Raw genomic sequence first — 21378 nt, forward strand, 5'->3', positions numbered from 1 at the left:
TGCCAGGCTCGGCTGAGGAAGTGCTGAGAAGTGAGGACATGCAACCCCAGAGCCCACCCCCCACACCTGGGCTTCAGGGTTCAACCCTTCCTGGATGGACCTGGCAGAGGAGGGGCCCCGTCACCCCAGGACCCCCCAACTGTGCTCCTGGAGGGACTGTGAGCGTGGGCAGCCTCTCGGGGCCCCAATGCTGCCCCAACCCCTCCCCCAGCCTGGTCTGCAGCCTCCCGGGCCAGGGCAGGAGTCCTGGGAGCCTGGCCACCCCACTCCCACTTCCTGGGGGGCAGGAGCACAGGGGGAGGTCAGCAGAAGGCCCACACCCCAGTCTTCCCTCCTCCCACCCTCCCAGTCTGGGGCCGGGTAGCACAAAGGGGATTGCTGACGTTCCCAGAAGCCGCAGGGCTGGGCAGAGGAAGGGGGCATCCAGGTTAGGAGCTGGACCCCAGTCTTTCCCCAAGACTGGACAAAGGTCTGAGCTGGGGTCCCGGGGAAGGAACCTGAGAAAGGGACCACTCCTGACCTGGAGTGCAGGGCAGTCTCACCTTCCCCAACTGGAAACCAGGTGACCCCACACCTCACGGGGTCAAACCTCAAACCCTGGGGAAAGGTGACCCTCCTGCCCGGCCCCCTTGGTCCCTCTGCTCTGCCCAGAGGCTCCTGGGGCAGGAAGTCTGTGCCCTGGGGGTCTGGGGTGCCTATGAGTGAGAGAGATTCAGGCAGAGAAGACAGGCCAGCTCACCAGGAAATAGGGGGCAACCAGCCAAGGCCTGGAGATGCAGAATTCTTCCCCACACAGGGAGTTCTCATACATGCAGAGTCTTGGGCCCTACCCGGGCACCCTGAGTCAGGATCCGCTTGTAGACAAGCTTCCCACTGAGGCCTTTTCCACGGAGGCTCGAGAGACGCTCACCCATCAAAATAGACTTGAACCAGCAGCATGCGACGCCGGGACCCAGTCTCAATCCCAGCTCGAACAAACCGCCTTTGAAAAGTGGTCTTTTGGACAGCAGGTTAAATCTGTCTCCAGGCAGGTGACATTAGATACAATCATGGCATCGAGCTCGGTAGGAAAATGTCCATTTTTTAGGTGCACATTGGAAGGCTTGGGGGAAGTCACATAAGGTCTGCTCCCCGCAGGCCAGGCCTGCCGCCTCACCGCCTCTGTCCCAGCCCCAGGCTGGAGGCTCGCGGGTCGGGCCCGAGCGCCGGCTTCACAGCCAGGTGGCCTCTGACCCCAGCCCACCCGTCCTGAGCCTCCCTGTCCTGCGGGTCCTCTGGGACTCCTGGCCGCCTTGGGCTTGCCGCGGAGCGTCTCCGGCCAGAAATGCAGGTTCCCGGCCACAGACAGTCTGGGGGTCCGAAGCTCGCTCACACGGGGACCCGCTGCCCTCTACACATGGGTCACGGGGGAGCACCTCTCCCCTGGCTGGCTCTCAGAGCACCTTCTTCGCCACAGTGCCGGAGCTGCAGGTGACTTCTGAGAGTCCGCAGGGCTTTCAGGATAAACCGCCAAGGTGCCCTCCTCTGCTGACGGTGCCGGCTCCTGGGGCTGCCCTCTCTGCCCTCCATCCTCACGCCCTGGTTAACTTTTCTCTCCGTCAGGTTCAGAGAGCTGCCCCCACCCTGTCCGCACCTTGGACCTGCTTCCTGCCGCTCCCTGGACAGCCATCGCCAAGCCTGCCGCTGCCCTGGGCCAGCGCGCTGGGGTCGTGAGCCCGGGGGTTTCCTCACCACCTTACTCACAGTTTCTTATTCCCATACAGCTGACACAGAGAAGACTCTCAGTCAAGGATGGTAAACACACAAAAGCACGAACTGAGGGCTCAAAACGTCAGGACCTCTCCCAGGACGGGAAAGAACTGAGGCTGAAGTTTGCCAAACAGAGGACAGAAACAGGGAGCTAATCGCAGAGTTGTCCACGGTAAACACTCAACTCCGAGCTTAAAGAAATCAATATGACTCTGTCAGGGCCCCCGAGACCACCCCCACATTCACTCAGGGGACCCCCAGGACTCAGCAGAGATTCAGGACAGAGAAAGGATGCAAAGCAGCGTCAGTGAGAGGAAGAGGCAGGTGGGGACAGGCCGGGGACCAGGCGTGAGCTTCCAGAGCCCCGCCCCACACCCCACATACCCCATGCCCGCCGCCACCCAGCAGTGCCGTCTCCCAGGAGCCCAGTGGACACGCAGCACCCAGGGTTTTTACTGGGGGTGGTTCAAGCGCACCTGTGCCTGGGGAAGGTTCCAGACCCCCAAAGGAAGAGGGGCTTGCCTGGCAGGAGCCTCACTCTGCAACGACATTTAGGCCGGCAAGGCCCTCTCCTCCCCGAGGGCACTGGGGACCCTCGGGAACTCCAGCCCCGGGCGGGCGGCCTCACAGGTGGCCCTCCGGAGCAGGCTGGAGGCTCTCCTGGGGCAGCAGTGGGGGGAGGGCGCAGGCAGGCCTGTTAACCCTTTACTGCACAGCAGGTGGAAAACAGCTCCCGTCAAGGAGAGAAGCGAAAAGACCTCACGCTAGAAACCGAGTATATGATTCTAGCTGCCGAATCACACACGCATGCCACTGGACACACACTCATTCAGAGGATCCACTCTCTGCCCCTTTAATGGCTATGAAATGACTTAAGAAAGTTTCTTCTCCTGTTCGTTAAGAAAAAACTTGGAACCGAGAGACTGACACACTCTGAACGTCCAGACGATTTCGCGAGTGAGAGACAGCGGCAGCCCTGGCCTGCTCTGTGCTCTTCCATCAGGGACCCACGCGCTGTCTGTGTTAACTCCACTCACATATCCACGTATAGTACAGGACCTCAGGGACGTAGAAGAAAGCCTGGCAAGATGCATATGAGAGGATAAAAGTGGCTAGTGTCAATGGAGGGTCTCCAGGGCATTTCATTTGCTTTCAGTTCAGCTCAGTTGCTCCATCGTGTCGAACTCTGCGACCCCATGGACTGCAGCACGCCAGGCTTCCCTTCATTTAAAGGGAAGCTTCATTTGCTTTAGATTTATTTTACCATTTTAAAAAATTATTCACAGTGAGCACATCATGCTTTTATGTTTTAAAATTCAATTTAAAAGGTGACTGTCTGGGGGCTTGCTTGTTGGCTCAGTGTTAAAGAATCTGCCTGCCAATGCAGGGACACGGGTTTGATCCCTGGTCCGGGAAGATCCCCCATGCTGCGGGACCCACGGGCTGCCACCACTGAGCTTGCGTGCCTAAAGCCCGTGCTCGGCAACGAGAGACGCCACCACCGTGAGAAGCCTGAGCCCTGCAACTGGAGAGTAGCCCCGTTCTCCACAACTAGGGAGTGCCTCCGCAAAGCAAGAAGACCCAGCGCCGCCAAAAATAATAAATAAATCTAAAAGCAAAAACGTGTCGGGTGGGCGCCGAATTCATTTTCTTGGGGAAATTCCTGAGAACAAGCCCCCCAGGTTTTCCCTCACATCAGGCTAAGCCGACTCATGGCAACAGTTGGCAAAGTGTCTTCCACGTATGACGTCTTTTGAGCCTCACTAACCCCCAAGATGTAGGCGCTCGGACGCCCTGCCATAGAGACAGTCCAGGTCGGGGAGGTTAGGTGACCGATGAGGCCAGATCCTGGGAGGACAGGAGTTTGCGGAGGTCTCCCAGCTGCCCTCACAGCGTTAACCGGCCCCAGAAATAACTGAGTTTAGGGAGCTCTCGGTGAGGTCAGATTTGTGGGGAGCTGTGGGCATGAGTCCCAGGGCACGTGGGCCATTTCTCAACCTCTTTCCGTAAGAGCTGGGGTGTGATCGGGGCTGGCTCAGGCTGGCGGCCCGCCGGGAGGGTCTCGCCAGCCCGCTAAGACCCCACAAGGGCCAGAGAACAGCCTCCACTTCTGCACATGCTAAGCCAGGGGTGCGAGACGGTGGAGCTGGGTGAGGGCTCATGAAGGAGACATGATGCGCCTCAGAGGGGCTGTGCCCAGGGCCAGGGGCAACCGGGGTGTGGCTGTGCCGATGGCCCGCAGCGGGGAGCTGGGGTGCCCGGCTCTGAGCGTGGCGGCTGGTGGTGCCCTGGCACACAGCACCTGCAGCTGTTGACAGCAAATCCGTAAAGCAATCCCCAGGCCTGGGGGCCTCCTGACGCCCAAGCGTCTGGAAAAAACCCCACAACCTGGAGTGTCCTGTGCCGGGGCCAGGCCGGACGTCCAGCACCAAGGCCGCGCTCCTCTGAGGCTGCGCTCCTCTGAGGCTTCCCTGCCCCTCCAGCTCGCCGCCGCCTCACTGAGCCTCTGCCTCCGTCGTCATACGGCCCCGGCTCTGAGTGTCCGAACCTCCCTCCTTGTAAGGACACCCGTCCCTGGAGGGGGCCCATCTGAGTGCCGCCCTATCTTACCTGGCACCTCTGCAGTGATCTGTTGGAGGCTGGAGGCACAGACATCGGGGTTAGGGCCTGAACATGTCTCTGGGGTAGGAGTACCACCCAATCAGAGCGTCTGAGAGCACGGAGCTGCGTGGACCGGGCCTGTTTCCCAGCACCAGGGCGGAGTTCCCAGGGCTGCAGATGCCAGCTGCCAAGAAGGCACGGGGTGGGGGAGTGGGACCAGCCCCCAGAGCCCCGTGTGGTCCTGCCCTGAGCAGCAGGTCCTCGCGGACAGCCTTCCCACTTGCATCCCACGGTCACCTCAGCGAGGAGAGTGAGGCTGTCCCGGCCTGGGGCTTGCCGGGGGCCTCAAAACTCCCTGATATTCTGACTTCTGTGGCCAGAGGGTGGGACCCAGCCCAGACCCGGCCCAGACCTGGGCCAGACCCGGCCCAGACTAGCCCAGAGGCCTCGGGGTGCTTGGCCTCTGTGGCTGGGCAGCTCTGGTCTCCCTGCTCACCGTGGCCCCTGATGCCAGTGCATTGTTGATTCGTGGTCCAAGCAGGGCCAGCAGTTGCTCAGGGTACCCAGAGGAAGCGACTCTAGGCGCCCCTCCCCAAGCCCCAAGGAGGCCAGACCTCTCCTCTCCGGGGCCCTCTCAGTCTGTTCACCGTCCCTGTGTGGGGTCCCCAGGGTCCCGAGGATGCGGTCAGGGGTCTTCTCTCTTCTGGGAACCCAGACTGGACTCCAGGAGGATAGTGCTGGGTGCTACCCCTCCCCCGGCCCTCCCCCCAGCACCGAGGAAAGCTCGTGTCAGCCAGCTGCAGCCCTGCTGCCAGGGGTGGGCACCCGTGCCCGTCCCCCAAAGTCCCAGAGATTCTGACCCCTGAGGCCTTCCGGAGGTCAGGGTCATCCCCAGACTCCGGGGGAGGCTGCCCTCGGAGGTATCCCCAAGCACCCGCCTCCTCAGCTTCGTGGGGGGTGGGCAGGCGTGTGGGCAGTGTTCGGCGGGATCAGAGCCTGGACAGGAGAGCCTGGGGTCCTGGACGCCCCTCCACATCTTGAGCCTTGGTGGGCAGGTGCCCTCAGCCGTGCGCAGCCTGGAGGATCACAGAGGGGCACAGGGCCCACGGCCAGGGGGCGACAGGCCCGGGCCAGGGGACACCAGCCCTGGGGCAGCTCCCTCCCCACAGGGGACCTGAGTTCACAGCCTCCAGAGGACCTGCCGGACAGGCTGTGCAGTGAACCCCTGGACTCCCCGGCACGAGGGGCAGGGCGACATTTCACCTTGTGAGTGTGTGCTAAGTCGCTCAGTTATCTCCGACTCTTTGCAACCCTGTGGACTGTAGCCCACCAGGCTCCTCTGTTCATGGGATTCTCCAGGCAAGAATACTGGAGTGGGTTGCCATGCCCCTCTCCAGGGGATGTTCCAACCCAGGGATCGAACCCTCGTCTCTTACACTTCCTGCGTTAGGCAGGTGGATTCTTGACCACTAGCACCACCTGGGAAGCCCTTTCCCCTTACCTCACATCTAAAATGAACCTTCCAGTTAAAAGGGAAACAGTCGGAGAGGGCTTGCTGCCAGCGCCATGGTGACTCGAGAGAGGAGGCACCAGGCGTTCGCGTGCAGTCAGCGGGGGACTCGCCACGCTTCTCCAGGAAACCTTGAGCCTGGGTTTTGATGTTCTCCTCTCGTGCTGAACTTTAAACTGAAGTTAGCGCCGGTGCTCCAGTTACCTTCTGGCTCACCATAAAGCCTGGGTCCACTTGTCTGACATTTGTGAGGCCAGCGAGTGCCATCTCCCAAGGTCTGCGGGCGCAGCACACAAAGAGCCTCTTCCTGGGTTCTGGGGTGTGAGAAGGTGGGGCACCTGGGAGATCCTAGATCAAGGTTCTGCTGCGTTTAAAGCAACGCTTTTTTAAAAAACCTTTTTATTTTGTATTGGAGTATAGCTGATTAACAATGTTGTGATAGTTTCAGAAGGACAGCAAAGGGACTCGGCCATCTGTACACATGTATCCATTCTCAGCCATCCAGATATGCGTGCGTGCCAAGTTGCTCCAGTCGTGTCCGACTCTGCGATGCTAAGGACTGTAGCCTGCCAGGCTCCTCTGTCCATGGAATTCATATACCCACTTTCAAAAGCAGGGTTTTCAGTCCAAATGTTAGCGGGAAATTGCGCCAAACACGGAATGACAACTGCTACTTGGAGTATCTCTTTACTTCCTGGTAAACTCGGCCTGTGGGCACCCAGCTGTGCCCCCGGGACGCGGGCTGGGAGGCGGCGGGCACTCAGGATGCAGCCTGGCCAAGCCCTGGCCTCACGGGGCAGGTGGAGGCTCCCGGCGCAGGAGCCCCAGCCCATGTCCTCTCTGCCCATCACCACCGTCACCTTACGAATGACACAGTGCGCCGGGGACCCAGAGGGGGAAGGGGCTGAACCCCTCTGAGGCCCCGAGACTCATGACCACAGAGCGGGCACCCTGGAAGCCCCCGGCACACAAGGCTTTTCTGCGAGCCCACCTGCTGTTGTGACTGATGCATCCCCGTCACCCTGTGGCCGGGGCTGCTCTCGTGCTGCCAGCCCGGTGTCCAGAGAGCAGGGAGGACAGGCGAGACCAGGGGTCCCGGGGGTCCTGGCCACCTTCATCACGGTGGGCATGGAGTGCCCAGGGCCCCTCAGCCCTGCTCTCCAAGGCTGCCCTCCACTGGGCTCCTGGCCCTTCGAGGCCTGGCATCCTCGCCCACGGTGCCCTGACCACAAGGAAGCTGCACAGTTGGACGAGGAGAGGGGCAGGGACAGTTGACAGATGGTGTCCGGAGTCCAGGCCTTGTGGCGCCTGCCAGGGCACGACTAAACAAACAGCTGTGGACATGGCATCTCCACAGGGCTGCTCCATGGGACAGGCTGCAAGTGGCCTGCTCCTGGCAGAGACCCACCCCTGCCACGCAGCTGGTGACCTGGCCAGGCTGCACCAGCCCACCCACCTGCCAGCCAGGACTCCAGGCCAGGCTTGCACATGCCGCACTGGGCATCCGCAGCACTGCGTGGAGGGGTCCCGCCTGAGGCTATACACAGACAGGGTGACCCACGTGGCCTGCGCCAGGTGACAGGCCTCTGAGGACCTCCAGACAGGAAGACTCCCTGGGCAGGAGGCTTGGCCACAGCTTGGAGAGAAGAGCAGGAGGGCTGAGCAAACACAGGGACAAGCATCCAGGGAGGGAACAGTACATGCAAAGGCACAGATGCCCCTGTTAGACTGGAGTGAGGGTGGCAGTGTTCAGGTGGCAGTGGTAGGGGAGGCCCAATGAGTGGATCCAGGTGGGCAGACGGTGGGCCAGCCGGGACGGGGCTCGGTCTCCGAAAGAAGGAGCCCAGAGCCCTGAGAGGCTGCAGGCAAGGAGGCCAGGGCAGAAGCCAAGCCAAGGGGGGCTCCCCTGTGGGCTGGGGCCCCCCCTGCTCCCAGCAGGCAGGAGACCCCCAGAGTGGACACAGCTGCGGCCTGGGATCCCCTAAGGCAGAAGGCTCCTCCTCTGTGGCAGGTCAGGTCAGCACCAGGCCAGGCAGGGCTGACACACCTGAGACCCCGGAGGCCTAGGCTGGCACCAGGTCCCAGACACCACAGCAGGGCCGGACCTGAGACTGCCGGCTCCCACAGGGGCCTGTGCCTCTGTGCCCAGGCCCTGCAGTTCACTCTTCCTGGCAGGCCCTGGGGTGGGCCCGCCTCTCCCTTTACGAAGATCCGGCCCGGAAGCCCCCACGACCTCCTCTGGCAGCCCCTGCGGGGTGTCCTCTCCTCCGGGCTCTCGGGCCTGTTTGGCCTCTCCTCTTGGCTCCCAGGAGGCTGCCCAGGCCCTCTGCCCACCTCCCTCACCCACCGCTGGCACCAGCACGGCCTTCTGCTTCTCTTTTTGTGATGCTGCATCGGTTGGAGCGACCAGAATGGGTCCCGGTCCAGAGCGAGGGCTGGTAAGGAAGGGGGGGAAGGTGTCAGGAGAGTGAATGGGGGAGGAAGGGGGTGCCCACTGGACCCCCCTGTGCAGGACAGGACCAGGCTAAGCAGTGGCGCCAGGCCCCTTCCTGGCAGCTGCCCCGAGTTGCTGTCTGCCCACCACTCAGGGCCTGTCCCCTAGGTCTGTCCATCCATCAGAGTGACAGAGTACCCCCACCCAGCAAGGCTGTGAAGGTCCCCCAGGGGCTCAGGCCATGGCCGTCCAGCCTGGCTAAAGCTCGTGGGGTCCCTCTGCCGCAGGGCGCCAGACAAACGTTCAGCAAGTGCTGAAGGCAGGGACTCCGCAGAGCTGGGAGGCGTGTCCCTGCGGAGTAAGGTCGCGCGCAGGTCCCGGGGAGCGTGGCTGCCTCCGTGTCCACCGTGAAGCCTCCATGGCAGCTGGACTGCTTCCCTGGTTACTGTGGTCCCGGCGTCAGATCCCAAAACACAGAACAGAGCCCCCAGCGAGCTCCAACCCAGGCCCCTGTGGTCTGTACGGAGCAGGGTCTACTCTCAGGATGCCCGGTCAGTGCCTCCGTGGCCTGGGCACACGCAGTGCAGGGCCCCTCCACGTCCCGGCAGCGGCTCTGCCGGGCAGGCGGCCCTCACCTGGCCTGGCGGTGCCGGGCAGGCGGCCCTCACCTGGCCTGGCGGTGCCGGGCAGGCCGCCCTCACCTGGCCTGGCGGTGCCGGGCAGGCCGCCCTCACCCGGGCCCGGCCCCTCCCGCGGCACTCGCGGTTGCATTTATTCCGCTCTCCTGCCGACTCAGAGGCTGAGGAGACCCCCAGCAAGCACCCCTTGGTTATGTGCATGGAGACTGAGCCACAGAACCCTTGGTGTTGACGCACAGAGGAAATGCTTATTCCAAAGGGTCAGGAAGGACACACGCTCCGTGTGTGCACGTGTGCATGTGGACACACACACTTCTTTCTTCGCTTCTTTTCAGAAAGCTTATTTTATGCTGGAGTTTAGCCCATTAACAGCGTTGTAATAGTTCCAGGTGGACAGCGAAGGACTCAGCCACACACACACACGTATCCATTGTCCCCAAACTTCCCTCCCATCTAGGCTACCTCGGAACATTGAGCAGAGTTCCCTGTGCTATACACGAGGCCCTAGTTGGTTACAGCAGTGTGTACATGTAAATCCCAGGCTTCTCTGGGAGAAGAGAAAAGAATCTGCCTGCAATGTAGGAGACCTGGATTCGATGGAAGATCCCCTGGAGAAGAGAATGACTGCCCACTCCAGTATTCTTGCCTGGAGAATCCCATGGGTAGAGAAGCCTGGCAGCCTACAGTCCCTGGGGTCTCAAACAGTTGGACACGACTGAGTGACTGAGAACGCACACACATGTAAATCCCAAACTCCCTAACTATCCCTTCCCCATCCTTCCTTTCTGGAAACCATAACTTTGTTGTCTAAGTCTGTGAGTCTGTGTCTGCGGTCAGAATATACATTGGTACACCACTATGGAAAACAGTATGGAGGTGCCTTAAAAATCTAAAAATAGAGCTACGACGAGACCCGGCAATCCCACTCCTGGGCGTACATCCGGAGGAAAACGTGGTCTGAAAGGGTACACGCACCCGATGTTCATCGCAGTCTTGTTCACAGACGTCAGGACACGGAAGCAACCTCAATGTCCACCAACAGATGAGTGGACACAGAAGCCGGCGCGACCTGCAGTGGGATATCACTCAGCCGTCGCAAAGGGCGGACTGCTGCCATTCACAGCATCGCGGACGGACCTAGACATTGTCACACTGCGTGACGTAAGAGCCAGACGAGGAGAAGTATGTGTGGCATCCCTCACTGCGGAATCAAAAAAGAAATGACACAAAAGGACATCTATATTTCTAAAGTGGGTTTTTCCAAGAGCTGAGCGAGAGTCAGCAAGCTATGGAGTGGGCCGAACTTGGCCCACGGCTCCTTCTGTCACCCAAGCATCACTGGCACAGGCCCACACCCCGGGACAGCTTCCTCAGCACCACAGAGGGGCTGCGAACTTTTAACACAGCCAGTAGGCCCACCAAGTCGGAAATGCTGGGTCTCTGGTCCTATATGTGAAATGTGGGGGCGCTCTGCGCCAGCCAGCCTCAGGGGGCTGGGAGTCCCTGCGGATAGAGCGGGGGAGGGCTGGAGGGCAAAGGCCAGCTCGCTCAGCTCTGTCCTGTTCTCGCTGACTGGACTTTGCCAGCTCCTCCCCAGACACCCCTGCTGCCAGGCCTTTACATTCAGGACAGACGTTGATAACAGTCAGGTAACAACGACAACAGCCAAGGCAGCGGGTGGAGCAGAAACCGACCCGCCAGGCTCGCCTCCTGGGCACCCCGGTGCCCTGAGGAGCCTGGTCATCCAACACAGGGGCTGCTGGGAAATGCTCTGGGCACTGACCACGGCCAGGGCGGTCCTGGGACACAGGACGGCAGGCTGGGCGAGGACGATGGCCTCCCACTCGCTGCTGGTGGCCCCCCCAGCGGCCCTGAGCAAGCCGCTGCTCATCCCCAGCCGGCTTCTGCTGGGGCCCGGCCCCTCCAACCTGACCCCCCGCGTCATGGTGGCCGGGGGGCTGCAGGTGCTGGGACACATGCACCAAGAGGTGTACCAGGTAGGTCACCGGGGCCTCAGCCTCGGCCCCTGGGCGGCCTCCTCCCAGGAGTGGGAGCGGGGAGGCTGTGAGCCATGTGTCTACCACCCCCAGATCATGGATGAGATCAAGCAAGGCATCCAGTACGTGTTCCAGACCAGGAACCCCCTGAGCCTGGCCGTCAGCGGCTCGGGGCACTGCGCCCTGGAGGCTGCCCTGTTCAACCTGCTGGAGCCAGGCGACTCCTTCCTGGTTGGGGTCAGTGGCATCTGGGGGCAGCGGGCCCAGGACATCGCGGAGCGCATCGGTAAGAGATGGGGCGGGGGTGTGTGGCCCCTCACTGCGTCCTTCCCCAAGGCCTCCCGTCCCAGCGTGAAGCCTGGAAGCACCCAGGTCCTGCTACCAACCTCAGGCCCTCCCCGGGCGGAAGCTAACCGTTCCCCACGTTTCATGCCTCCACCTCCTGCTGGCCTGCTGCCTCCTCCCAGGATGCTCCGGGGCCCCATCCCCTAGTGTCTTGGAACTTGGGGTCAGCAGTTTCCGGAGCCCACGGAAGGGTCAGCAATGCAGGGTGTTCTCTGATCTCAGCCCAAACCTGGGGGACCCCCCCACCCAGCTCTCTGAGGTCTCTAGGGGCCAGCCCCACCTCTGTCACCAGACAAAGTTCCAGAAGCTGCATCTCCCATAAAATCTCAGAAGCAGTTTCTGGAGCTGCAAAATGCTGAGGCAGGGACAGAGTTTGCAGTCCAGAGTAAAATTTTCTGGAGAGACAGACAAAAGTCAAAGCCCGAGTGTGCTTTGGGTTTAATGATTGATCGTGGTTTGGAAATGTTGTGAAGCTCCTGGCTGGTCAGCTCCACATGCAGCCGCATTCGGTCCAGGTCAATGGACAACCCCTGACAACCTGAGGGGGTCTTGACCCCTCGCCGGGGCCCCTCCAGTCTACACATTGGCTTCAAGGGGACCCTGGGTTGGTCAAGGCACCCTCCTGGCCTGGGGCTCCCCACCTCACCCCATACCCCCGGGCTGGGGCTCTGGGACAGTCTTGGGCCTCCCTGCCTCCTGCACATGAGGCTGGGGGTCTGCTGTGCATGGGGAGCAGGACAAGGGCCTGCTTTCCTGGAGCCCCCAGGCCCCAAAGAGGGCAAAGCCTGCTCAGGCCTCCCTCATCCATTCAGTCCTTCATCAAACACTGTGGTCCCTCTGAAGTCACCCTCCGATGTCACCCTGTGATGTCATCCTCTGAAGTTACCTCTGATGTCACCCTCTGATGTCGTGCTCTGAAGTCACCTCTGATGTCACACTCCAAAGTCACCCTCTGAATCTCAGCCCTGCACAGATCCGCACTTCCTCTGTGGGGAGGGCAAGGGACAGGGGTGCTCCCGCCCAGCTGGACTCAGGAAAGGAGGCCAGAGCAGGGGGCCGAGAGCTGTGGGACTTGCTCGCATCCGAGCACCGCAGAGCCTGGATTCACCGAGCACACCCCAAGCTCCTCCCTGGGCAGTGGCTGGGCTGGTGTGGACAGCCCCCACAGGGCCCACCTGCTCAGCACTCCACATCGCCCGTGCTGGTCCCCACCCGTGTGCGGGGCACTCACCACTCACGTTGCCCCCAGGAGCCCGCGTGTACCCGATGGTCAAGGCGCCTGGAGGCCACTTCACTCTGCAGGAGGTGGAGGAGGTGCGGGGGACACAGTGACCCAGGGCAGGGCCACTCAGCTGGGCCGGCTCAGGGCGGGGAGGGGGCCATGGCGGGTCCCCGGGGCTTCTGAGCCCGGCTGCCGGGCCCTGAAAGCTTTCCCACACCTGGGGCAGGTGGGAGTTTGACTAGGAGGGTTCTGCTCCCCAAGGAAGCTAGATCAGGACCCAGGCCATGGCAGGGTGCAGGGGCAGGAGTGAGAAGGGGGGAGCAGGCCATGCCCTGAGTCTCGGGGTGCCAGCCCCTGCTATCAGGCAGGATCATCCCATCCAGCCCAGAACCAGGCTGACCTCACGCTGGCCCCAGGAGGATGGGGTGGGGGGCTGAGGCCACTCTGGCTCAGCCTCAGGAAGAAAGTCCACGTCATCCAGAACAAGCCCTCCTCCCAGACCCGAAATGCCCAGCCCTGCCAGCACAGGTGGGGCTGGAGGAGTGTCTGCTCGCCGCTGCCCAGATCTGGCCGTCTATGGGGCCGTCTGTGGGGTGGCAGTGTCTGGAGCAGGTCTCATCCCACCCTCACAGGACAGTCTTCATGTGAGGGGCCGGCAGACCGGGGGAGGCCCCTGCCCCTCTGGCTCTGCCTCAGGCTGTCACCTCCTCCCTCAGGCCCTGGCCCGGCACAAGCCGGTGCTCCTGTTCCTGGCCCATGGAGAGTCGTCCACCGGCGTGCTGCAGCCCCTCGATGGCTACGGGGAGCTCTGTCACAGGTAATCCCATCCCCACAGATAAGCCCGGCCTTCAGGTGAGCCTGTCCCACAGGTGAGCCTGTCCCCCAGGTGAGCCTGTCCCTCAGGTGAGCCTGTCCCACAGGTGAGCCTGTCCCTCAGGTGAGCCTGGCCCCACAGGTGAGCCTGTCCCTCAGGTGAGCCTGTCCCTCAGGTGAGCCTGGCCCCTCAGGTGAGCCAGTGCCTCAGGTGAGGCTGGCCCCTCAGGTGAGCCTGTCCCTCAGGTGAGCCAGTGCCTCAGGTGAGCCTGGCCCTCAGGTGAGCCTGCCCCTCAGGTGAGCCTGTCCCACAGGTGAGCCTGTCCCTCAGGTGAGCCTGGCCCTCAGGTGAGCCTGCCCCTCAGGTGAGCCTGTCCCTCAGATGAGGCTGCCCTTCAGGTGAGCCTGTCCCTCAGGTGAGCCTGCCCCTCAGGTGAGCCTGTCCCACAGGTGAGCCTGTCCCACAGGTGAGCCTGTCCCTCAGGTGAGCCTGTCTCTCAGATGAGGCTGTCCTTCAGGTGAGCCTGGCCCTCAGCTGAGCCTGTCCCACAGGTGAGCCTGTCCCTCAGGTGAACCTGTCCCACAGGTGAGCCTGTCCCTCAGGTGAGCCTTGCCCTGAGTGTCAGTGCTGAGGACAGAGCCAAGCCCAGCTCAGAGCCAGGCTGGGGATAGGGTGGGGTGCGCTGGGGTGCTGGCAGGCCCCTCCCCACAGGAAGTAACAGGGCAGGTCCAGCTCCCTTTCCCGCTGGGCCCACCCCAGCCTCGCTCATGTGGAGTGGGGTTCAGGCTTTCTTGGGGCCCTCCTGGCCCTGGGCAGAGGCTGGGTGTACCCTCCGGTCTGAGAGCAGGATCAGGTGTCCCCAGAGTGCCACCCCCTCCATGCTGGGCCCAGGGCCTGCCCACCTTGCCCTGACCCCAGAGCCCCAGAGAAGCCCCCGCCCTCCACTGCTTCCCCAGGGCCCCCACCCCTCAGCAGGGTCCCTTTCCAGGACCAGCAGCCCTGCCCTGGACAGTTGACCACAGAGGGAAAGGAGAAAAACTCCACCTCCAGGCTGGATCATCCTGGCAGAACTGCTGTCCTCCAAGGGGGCCACGGGGCCACTGGGCACAGCCCCAGCCAGACCACCTGCCCCCTGGAGTCCTGTCCAGGGCGTCACGCTCACCAGCGTCACCTGGGCTGCAATTCCCAGAGGCCCACAGGGAACCCTCTTTGGGCCCTTCTCCTAGGAAAGTGCGGGGTGGAGGAGGGTCAGAGGCTCAGCTCAGCCTGCTCCCGGACTCTGTCCTCCACATGCGCTGGACGTCTGCCTGGTGGGCTGCCAGACAGACGGAGGGCCACCCTTCTGCTGCCCAGCTCCCCGGACCCGACACAGCCCTAGGGCCTGCGACCTCAGGGTACCCAGCTGACCCACAGGACGCAGACCGCCCGGCTGGCCCTCTCAAGTACCTGTGTGGGGACCTGGGGTCTAGCGCCCAGGGGCCCTGGCCATCCTGAGCCCCCCATGTGATGTCCGCTCTGTTGGGGGCTGACCGTGGTCCCAGCTCAGGGCAGGCTGCCAAGCCTGAGGCCCCGTCCTGCTCTCTGCTGCCCTCCCCCAGGCACCAGTGCCTACTCCTGGTGGACTCGGTGGCGTCCCTGGGCGGGGCCCCCGTCTACATGGACCAGCAGGGTGAGTGCGTGCCCCCACCCCAGCCTGTCGGTGGGCCCTGAGGGTCAGAAGTCCTCTCCAGTGTCCCTTGCCCTGTGCCGGGGCCTGCACGTCCGTCAGCCCCACACGGGGCCCGGTCTCCACAGGCCCCCAGGCACACACCAGCTCCTCCCAGGGCTGGACACCCTCCATACTGACCATACCCCATGTCCCAGCTGGGCCACTGGGCTGGGACAAGCCCAAGGAGAGAGGCAGGGAGGAAGGGACGCTGCAGGACCAGCACTTGGAGAGGGTCAGAGCCCTGACGGGGAGGGCGCGGGCAGTGCCAACCAGGGCAGGGACCTGGGCCCCGTCCATCCAGGCCTCGGTTTCCCATTGACCCCACCCTCAGGGAGGTGGCGGCGGGGCGGGGCTCGGATCCCAGCCCTGGTCCTCCGTCCTCCCAGCTGGCTGCTTGCCCAGCGCCCTCCGCTGCTGCTGCCCGTATCTTAAAATCCCCGGGCAGTGGGGGCGCCCCATGGACGGGCACCTCAAGATGTGAGAGCATCACCTTTCCTCCCCCCTCGGCCACCCGCACCCTCTCTGCCTGCACTTTGACCCCAGCCTCGTGGGTCTGCCATGCAGAGCAGATAATAGCGGGGGCCCTCCGGTTAGCTCAGCCCACCTGGAACAGTGTTGGGCCCGCAGGAGAGGGGTCTAGTCCCACAGCATGCTTGGATGGTGGGTCCCAGGTCCCCCCGACGTCGGCTGGGCCAGGCGGCCCCCATGACTCTCCCCCATGGATGGCCCCTGAGGGTGTGCCCCTCTCCCGCAGGCATCGACGTCCTGTACTCGGGCTCCCAGAAGGTCCTGAATGCGCCCCCGGGCACCTCGCTCATCTCCTTCAGCAACAAGGCCAAGTGAGTGAGCCCCGCCCGGCCCCACCCAGGACCAGACTGGCAGCGAAGGCCAGATGGCCCCCAGTGGAGAGGGAAGGAGAAACAAGACAGGCCCGGTGGGAGGAGAGGCCTGCCGGGGAGCCTGGGGTCTCCCAGCCCGGGGCACTGGGCTCTTCCCAGGCTGTCCCCTAGGCCCCTCCAGTGAACCCCAGCTGCACTTGCCCCCAGGAGAGATGAGGCATCTTTCCTAGGCCTCTAGCCTCAGTCTCCCCTCCGTCATTTTTTGTGGGTATACTATTTTTAAATGATTTAGATTTAAATTTCACCATTAAACACAGAACTTAAGTATATGGTGACCCTATCTATGTTCAGATTTCTGAAGCAGATAGATGGACAGACAGACATCTGTGTAATAAACACTGTAGAATGTACTGAACAAATAGAGAAAAGCTCAGGGCCGGGATACCTATGTGTCTTATGCACTTGGCATCCGTTTAGCATAGGGACAGACCAGGCTACTGGGCAGAAAGCCCGCTCAGGACTGAACAGAGGCCCTTGGGTGCTGAGAGCGTCTCTCCTTGACTTCAGGCTTGAGACAGACAGAGGAGTCTGACTCACGTATTGGTGATGGTCACTAGGATTTGTCCGACTCTTTGCGACCCCATGGACTGCAGCGAGCCAGGCCTCCTGTCCATCACCAACTCCCGGAGTTTATTCAGATTCATGTCCATCGAGTTGGTGATGCCATCCAGCCATCTCATCCTCTGCTGCCCCCTTCTCCTTTTGCCCTTAATCTTTCCCAGCATCAGGGTCTTTTCCAATGAGTCAGCTCTTCCCATCAGGTGGCAAAAGTATTGGAGCTTCAGCATCATTCCTTCCAATGAATATTAAGGACTGATTTCTTTTAGGACTGACTGGCTGGATCTCCCTGCAGTCCAAGGGACTCTCAGAGTCTTCTCTAGCACCACAGTTGGAAAGCATCAATCCTTGTGTGAAGGCCCTTGCATTCAGGAGGAACAGTAGCAGCAAAGGATAGACATCAATGAAAGAGCTCTTGCAGACTGGGCCTGCGGGGCGGGCCTGCAATGGGCGGACTGCCTGGAGCTTGGCGTGTGGCCGCCCGAGTCCTGGGCCTGTAGGTTAGAACAGCAGTCTGGAGACAGCGTGGCTAGTGCAGTCCTCCGATTTCCCCAGCTTTCCAAACAAGTTTCCAGGATGCTTTCCTCAAACTGGGTCCCCCCTGCAGTCTCCATCCAGCAGACCTTCCCATCCGTTCTCTCTGACCTGAGAATACAGCAGGGCGACTCCACGGGAGGAGACGGGTGGGCGGCGCCAGCCCGGGTCCCCAGGGACAGGCTCACACGCCCGAGGCAGAGGCGCAGGCTGGACCCCAGGGGCCTGAAAGCAGACACTGGGGCCTGAGCAGCCCCAACCCGGCTCACTTCTGAGGAACAAGGGGCACTGTTGCTGGTTCTTTCTCCCCAGAAATAAGATCTATGCTCGTAAGACCAAGCCCGTCTCTTTCTACCTGGACATGCAGTGGCTGGCCAACTCCTGGGGCTGTGATGGCAAGCCCAGGATGTGAGTGAGGGGAGCCTGGGGGCAGGGCTGACGGGGAGGGGGAGCCCCCACCTTTGTTCCCCGCACCCCAGCCGGGGCCACAGGCTCTCCAGTGCCAGGCCTGAAATGCCCTCCGGGGTCCCCCCAGTCCTCGAGGCCCTGGGCGTGGTCCCTGGCCCCCTCCACGAGGCCCTCTTCTCCCAGAAGTCCTCACACTCCTGCAGGCACTTTGCACCTGGCCTGACAGCTTCCCAGTCTTGGGCCTCAGCTTCACCCACTTCTCAGAAGGAGGGCTCCCCAGGCTTCTCTGTGAGGGGAGCTTATCTTAACCTGAGCCCCTTACGTGACCCTCGGGGATGGGGACCCCAGGAACTGTGCCCTGCCCAGAGGTCACAGGGAGGCACCGGGCTCCAGGCGGGACCCAGTGCCCGGCCTCCACTGCCGTCCACCTGCCCCCACAGCCCGGCCAGTGCCCCTGCCCGGAGCCCCGCCCGCACCCTGATCAGCCGGGGCTGGCGGAGACCAAGGCACGTCCCGACCGTGCCCACTGACCCAGGCCCCCTCTGCGCTCCAGGTACCACCACACCACCCCTGTCACCAGCCTGTACAGCCTGAGGGAGAGCCTGGCCCACCTGGTGGAGCAGGTACTCGGTGGGGCGGGGTGAGGGGCAGTCGGGGAGCCTAGAGCTGGGTCCCACAGGGCGAGGCTAGGGAGCCCCCAGAGCCCCTCCCCGGGGTTTCCTCAGGCTGGGGGGCCTTGCTGGAGGAGACTGGGCTGGGGCAGGAGGGCTCTGGGTGGGGCTGGGGGCAGACACAGCGATGGGACACATGTGACCACGTTCCCGCCCTCTGGCTGCCAGTAAAGCACACGCAAGGGCCCAGAGGGGAGGCAGCCTGCGAGCGGAGAGGCCAGGCAGGAAGGAGAGAGGGCGGGCCGAGGGAGGGCTGGGCAGTGAGACCCCCTCCAGGAGCCCTGCTGTGCCTACCGCTCCCAGGTAGGGCAGGAGCCGCACGGGTCAGCAGCTGTGATGCCACCAGGGCGGCGCCCATAACCAGGGCAGTGTCCACACTCTTAGGACCCAAGAGGCCCAGAAACGCACCGGGACAGCCCCCAGGGGCCAGCCCAGGGGCCAACCCAAGGGGCAGGGAGAGGCCTGGGCCGCGACCAGCCTCAGCGAGGCTGCCGTGCTGCGCTGACCACGTCTGCCCTGTGTCCACTCACCTCACCACCCCTCTGGGCCGGGCTGGGGGGTGCTGTCCCAGCCTCGGGCTGGCGTGTGCTGCCAGAGAGGCTGGGGGCTGCGCACTAAGGGAGGGGGTCTCCAGAGCGGGGCCCCGGCTGTGAGCTCTGGAAGCAGGGGAGGCTGGGCCCCTAGAATAGGGCCTGTGGGGTCAGGGGCTGGGAGGGCACTGTCTGCACCTGGCCAGCCCCCCGCCTCTGGCTAAGTACACACCCCCTCCCAGGGGCCTGGAGGACCCAACCGCCGGCTGGGGCCCAGGCTATTCCCCCTCCAGACCATTCCCACTCCCCCCAAGGGGCCCAGGCCTGGCCCTTGGGCAGAGTCAGGGCCCTAAACCTGCGGCTCAAGGGAGCTCCCAAGGGGCTCAGTGTCCAGGACAGGAGAGGAGACCCTCCCCAGGCCAGAGCTCCCCGCTGTGGATGCCAGCCAGCTTCTCCCACTCTGGCCCCCAAGGAAGGAACCCACTCAGTCCCCAGCCTGCAACCTGTCCCTCCAGGGCCTGGAGAACAGCTGGCGGCAGCACCGCGAGGCCTCCGAGTACCTGCACGCATGCCTGCAGGGGCTGGGCCTGCAGCTGTTCGTGAAGGACCCGGTGAGGAGGGCGGGGCAGGGGCGGGAGGAAGGCAGGGGGTCAGAGGGCAGGGGGCAAGGGAAGGGAGTGAGGGCAGAGGGCAGGGGGCAGAGGGTGGGGTCAGAGGGCAGGGGGCAGAGGCGGGGGCAGGGGTCAGAGGGCAGGGGGCAAGGGAAGGGAGTGAGGGCAGAGGGCAGGGGGCAGGGGTGGGAACAGGGGGTCAGAGGGCAGGGGTCAGAGGGCAGGGGGTGGGGGCAGGGGGCAGCAGGTAGGGGTGGGGAGAGGGAGAGCACCTCTCCAGCCCCCGTCTAGATATGTGGGTCTGGGGTGGGGGCAGTCACCGTCACGGTCACAGTTTTCTGGCCTCTGGATCTCAGGACACTTAAGTGGGTGCCCCTACTCCCCACAAAGCCTCCTGCCTGGAGTCGTTGCGGGTGATCTCTGAGCTGGAAGATGCCCCTCAGCCTGCAGAGCCCCGGCCAGACACCAGCCTGGAAGGGGTTAGGGATGGGGTATGCTGGATGAGCCAGGCACCCCGAGCTTCAGCGTGTGACCTGCCAGACAGCAGACACAGGGTGGGGTGGTGGGGGTCCCTGGAGGCTGGAAGCCCCACACTGAGCGCCAGCCCATGGGTGTGGCTGCTGGGAGGGTAGGGACCCCGCTCTCTGGGCCCTTTCTCCCGCCTCCATCCTCGATCCTTCCCGCCGCCCCTCTGGAGGCTGGGCAGGGGGGCTGCCTGCCATCTGTCATGAGGAGGCTGAGCCCCGTGCGTCCTGCAGGCGCTCCGGCTGCCCACCATCACCAGCGTGGTGGTCCCTGAGGGCTATGACTGGAGGGACATCGTCAAGTACGTCATGGACCACCACGACATCGAGATTGCGGGCGGCCTTGGGCCCTCGGCAGGGAAGGTAAGGCCCCTGCGGCCGTGAGTGCTCCAGGCCCAGGCCTAGGCCAGTGGCCCACGGAGGGCCAGGGCAGCAGGAAGGGGACACCTTTCTCTGAACCTGGGAGTGACCTGCCAGCCAAGGGCACCCTCTGCCCCTCCTCCCGCACTGGGGGACGCCAGCTGGCTCTGCGCCGGCCTCAGTCGTGGCAGCCAGGCCCCCGCCCGAGGTGACCTCCTCCCTCCGACCTGCCCCCAGGTGCTGCGGATCGGCCTGCTGGGCGGCAACGCCACGCGGGAGAACGTGGACCGAGTGACCCGGGCCCTGCGGGAGGCCCTGCAGAGCTGCCCCCGCAGCAAGCTGTGAGCGGGCTGTCAGTCCCTCGTCCACCGTGGGAGCGGGCGTGTGGCCCCGGTGCGAACAGAGTCTGTAGGAGGCATGGGACAGCTGCTGCCCAGCCCAGGCGGCTTCCCCGCCCCAGGCGGCCTGTCCCCTCCCGGTGAAACCTCCTGGTGTGGCCGCATGGACCCTCAACACCTCCCCTTGAGCTGTCGCCCCCATAGGTCCCCGGCCTCCTACGAAGGTTCAATAAAGAAGTGGCTTCATCGGTCTTCACTGTGTGGAGCCCTGCTCCCTGACTGCACCTGAGCTGGGGGTTTGGATTCAGGGAGCAGAACCTTGCCGGAAGGATCCGGGCTGGAGGAAGGGTTGTGTGAGTCAGTCAGCTGCCTGGGGTCCCTGTCACTGCACAGTCTGGGTCTACATCTTGAACCTGCAAACACCTCCTCTCCCACCACCTCCACAGAGGCCCCGCGGCCCACAGGGTCATGGCTAGGGCACCAAGAGCTCAGGAGCACACAGCCAGTACTCAGGCCCTGAGGAGCCCTGGGCACACACGCAGCACCCTGCAGGCCCTGAGAGCCTGGGGGGCCCAGCCCTGGGCCACTCTGCGCTCACGTGTGCAGCAGAGGAGGGCCCAGGACAGCAACCCCCCTGCCCTGGCTCCCCGACCCCCTGCCCTTAGCCCCCGCCAGGCTCCCCGACCCCCTGCCCCTAGCCCCTGCCCCTCCCTGGGAGTCTGCCTGGGTCCAGCCCCCTCATCTCTCCTTCCTGGGAAGGGTCCAGCCAGGCCCGACCAGAGTGTGCTGCCGGTGGTCACGGCCACGTCCATGTGTCCCGGTCCTCACTGGGCCTGAGAGCCTGCAGGAGGCAGGCTCCCGGGTCCCACTCTTGTCAAGATGGGCACTTGTCCCCCAGCAGCCCTGAGTCTTGGGGAGGGCTGGTGT

The 21378-nt window shown here is 63.3% G+C and overlaps 1 protein-coding gene across 2 annotated transcripts; it reads left to right on the forward strand.

The window, feature by feature from the left end:
* Nucleotides 1-10509: 10509 nt before the first annotated feature.
* Nucleotides 10510-20735, forward strand: AGXT (alanine--glyoxylate and serine--pyruvate aminotransferase). 2 transcript variants are annotated; one of them, XR_003110338.3, is made up of 11 exons: nt 10510-10929; nt 11023-11215; nt 12524-12588; nt 13213-13313; nt 14909-14979; nt 15773-15857; nt 17322-17417; nt 17971-18040; nt 19091-19229; nt 19988-20116; nt 20351-20735. XR_003110338.3 is itself a non-coding variant. In XM_006077136.4 (11 exons), the coding sequence occupies exons 1-11, from the start codon at nt 10699-10701 to the stop codon at nt 20456-20458; spliced, it is 1245 nt and encodes a 414-aa protein (XP_006077198.4). In that variant the 5' UTR covers nt 10513-10698; the 3' UTR covers nt 20459-20735. The 2 variants fall into 2 exon arrangements, 1 of the variants encoding a protein (XP_006077198.4); XM_006077136.4 differs by having other exon boundaries at nt 10513-10929; nt 19134-19229.
* Nucleotides 20736-21378: the final 643 nt, after the last annotated feature.

This window comes from Bubalus bubalis, chromosome 6 (genome assembly GCF_019923935.1).
Source record: "Bubalus bubalis isolate 160015118507 breed Murrah chromosome 6, NDDB_SH_1, whole genome shotgun sequence".
Classification (NCBI taxonomy): domain Eukaryota; kingdom Metazoa; phylum Chordata; class Mammalia; order Artiodactyla; family Bovidae; genus Bubalus; species Bubalus bubalis.

What these genes read in the sequence shown, in the direction of transcription:
- AGXT (XM_006077136.4), top strand. Translation starts at nt 10,699, where the DNA reads ATGCTCTGGGCACTGACCACGGCCAGGGCGGTCCTGGGACACAGGACG. An exon ending in TACGGGGAGCTCTGTCACAG is followed by an intron (nt 13,314 to 14,908) that starts GTAATCCCATCC and finishes GCCCTCCCCCAG; the next exon opens with GCACCAGTGCCTACTCCTGG. An exon ending in TTGGGCCCTCGGCAGGGAAG is followed by an intron (nt 20,117 to 20,350) that starts GTAAGGCCCCTG and finishes ACCTGCCCCCAG; the next exon opens with GTGCTGCGGATCGGCCTGCT.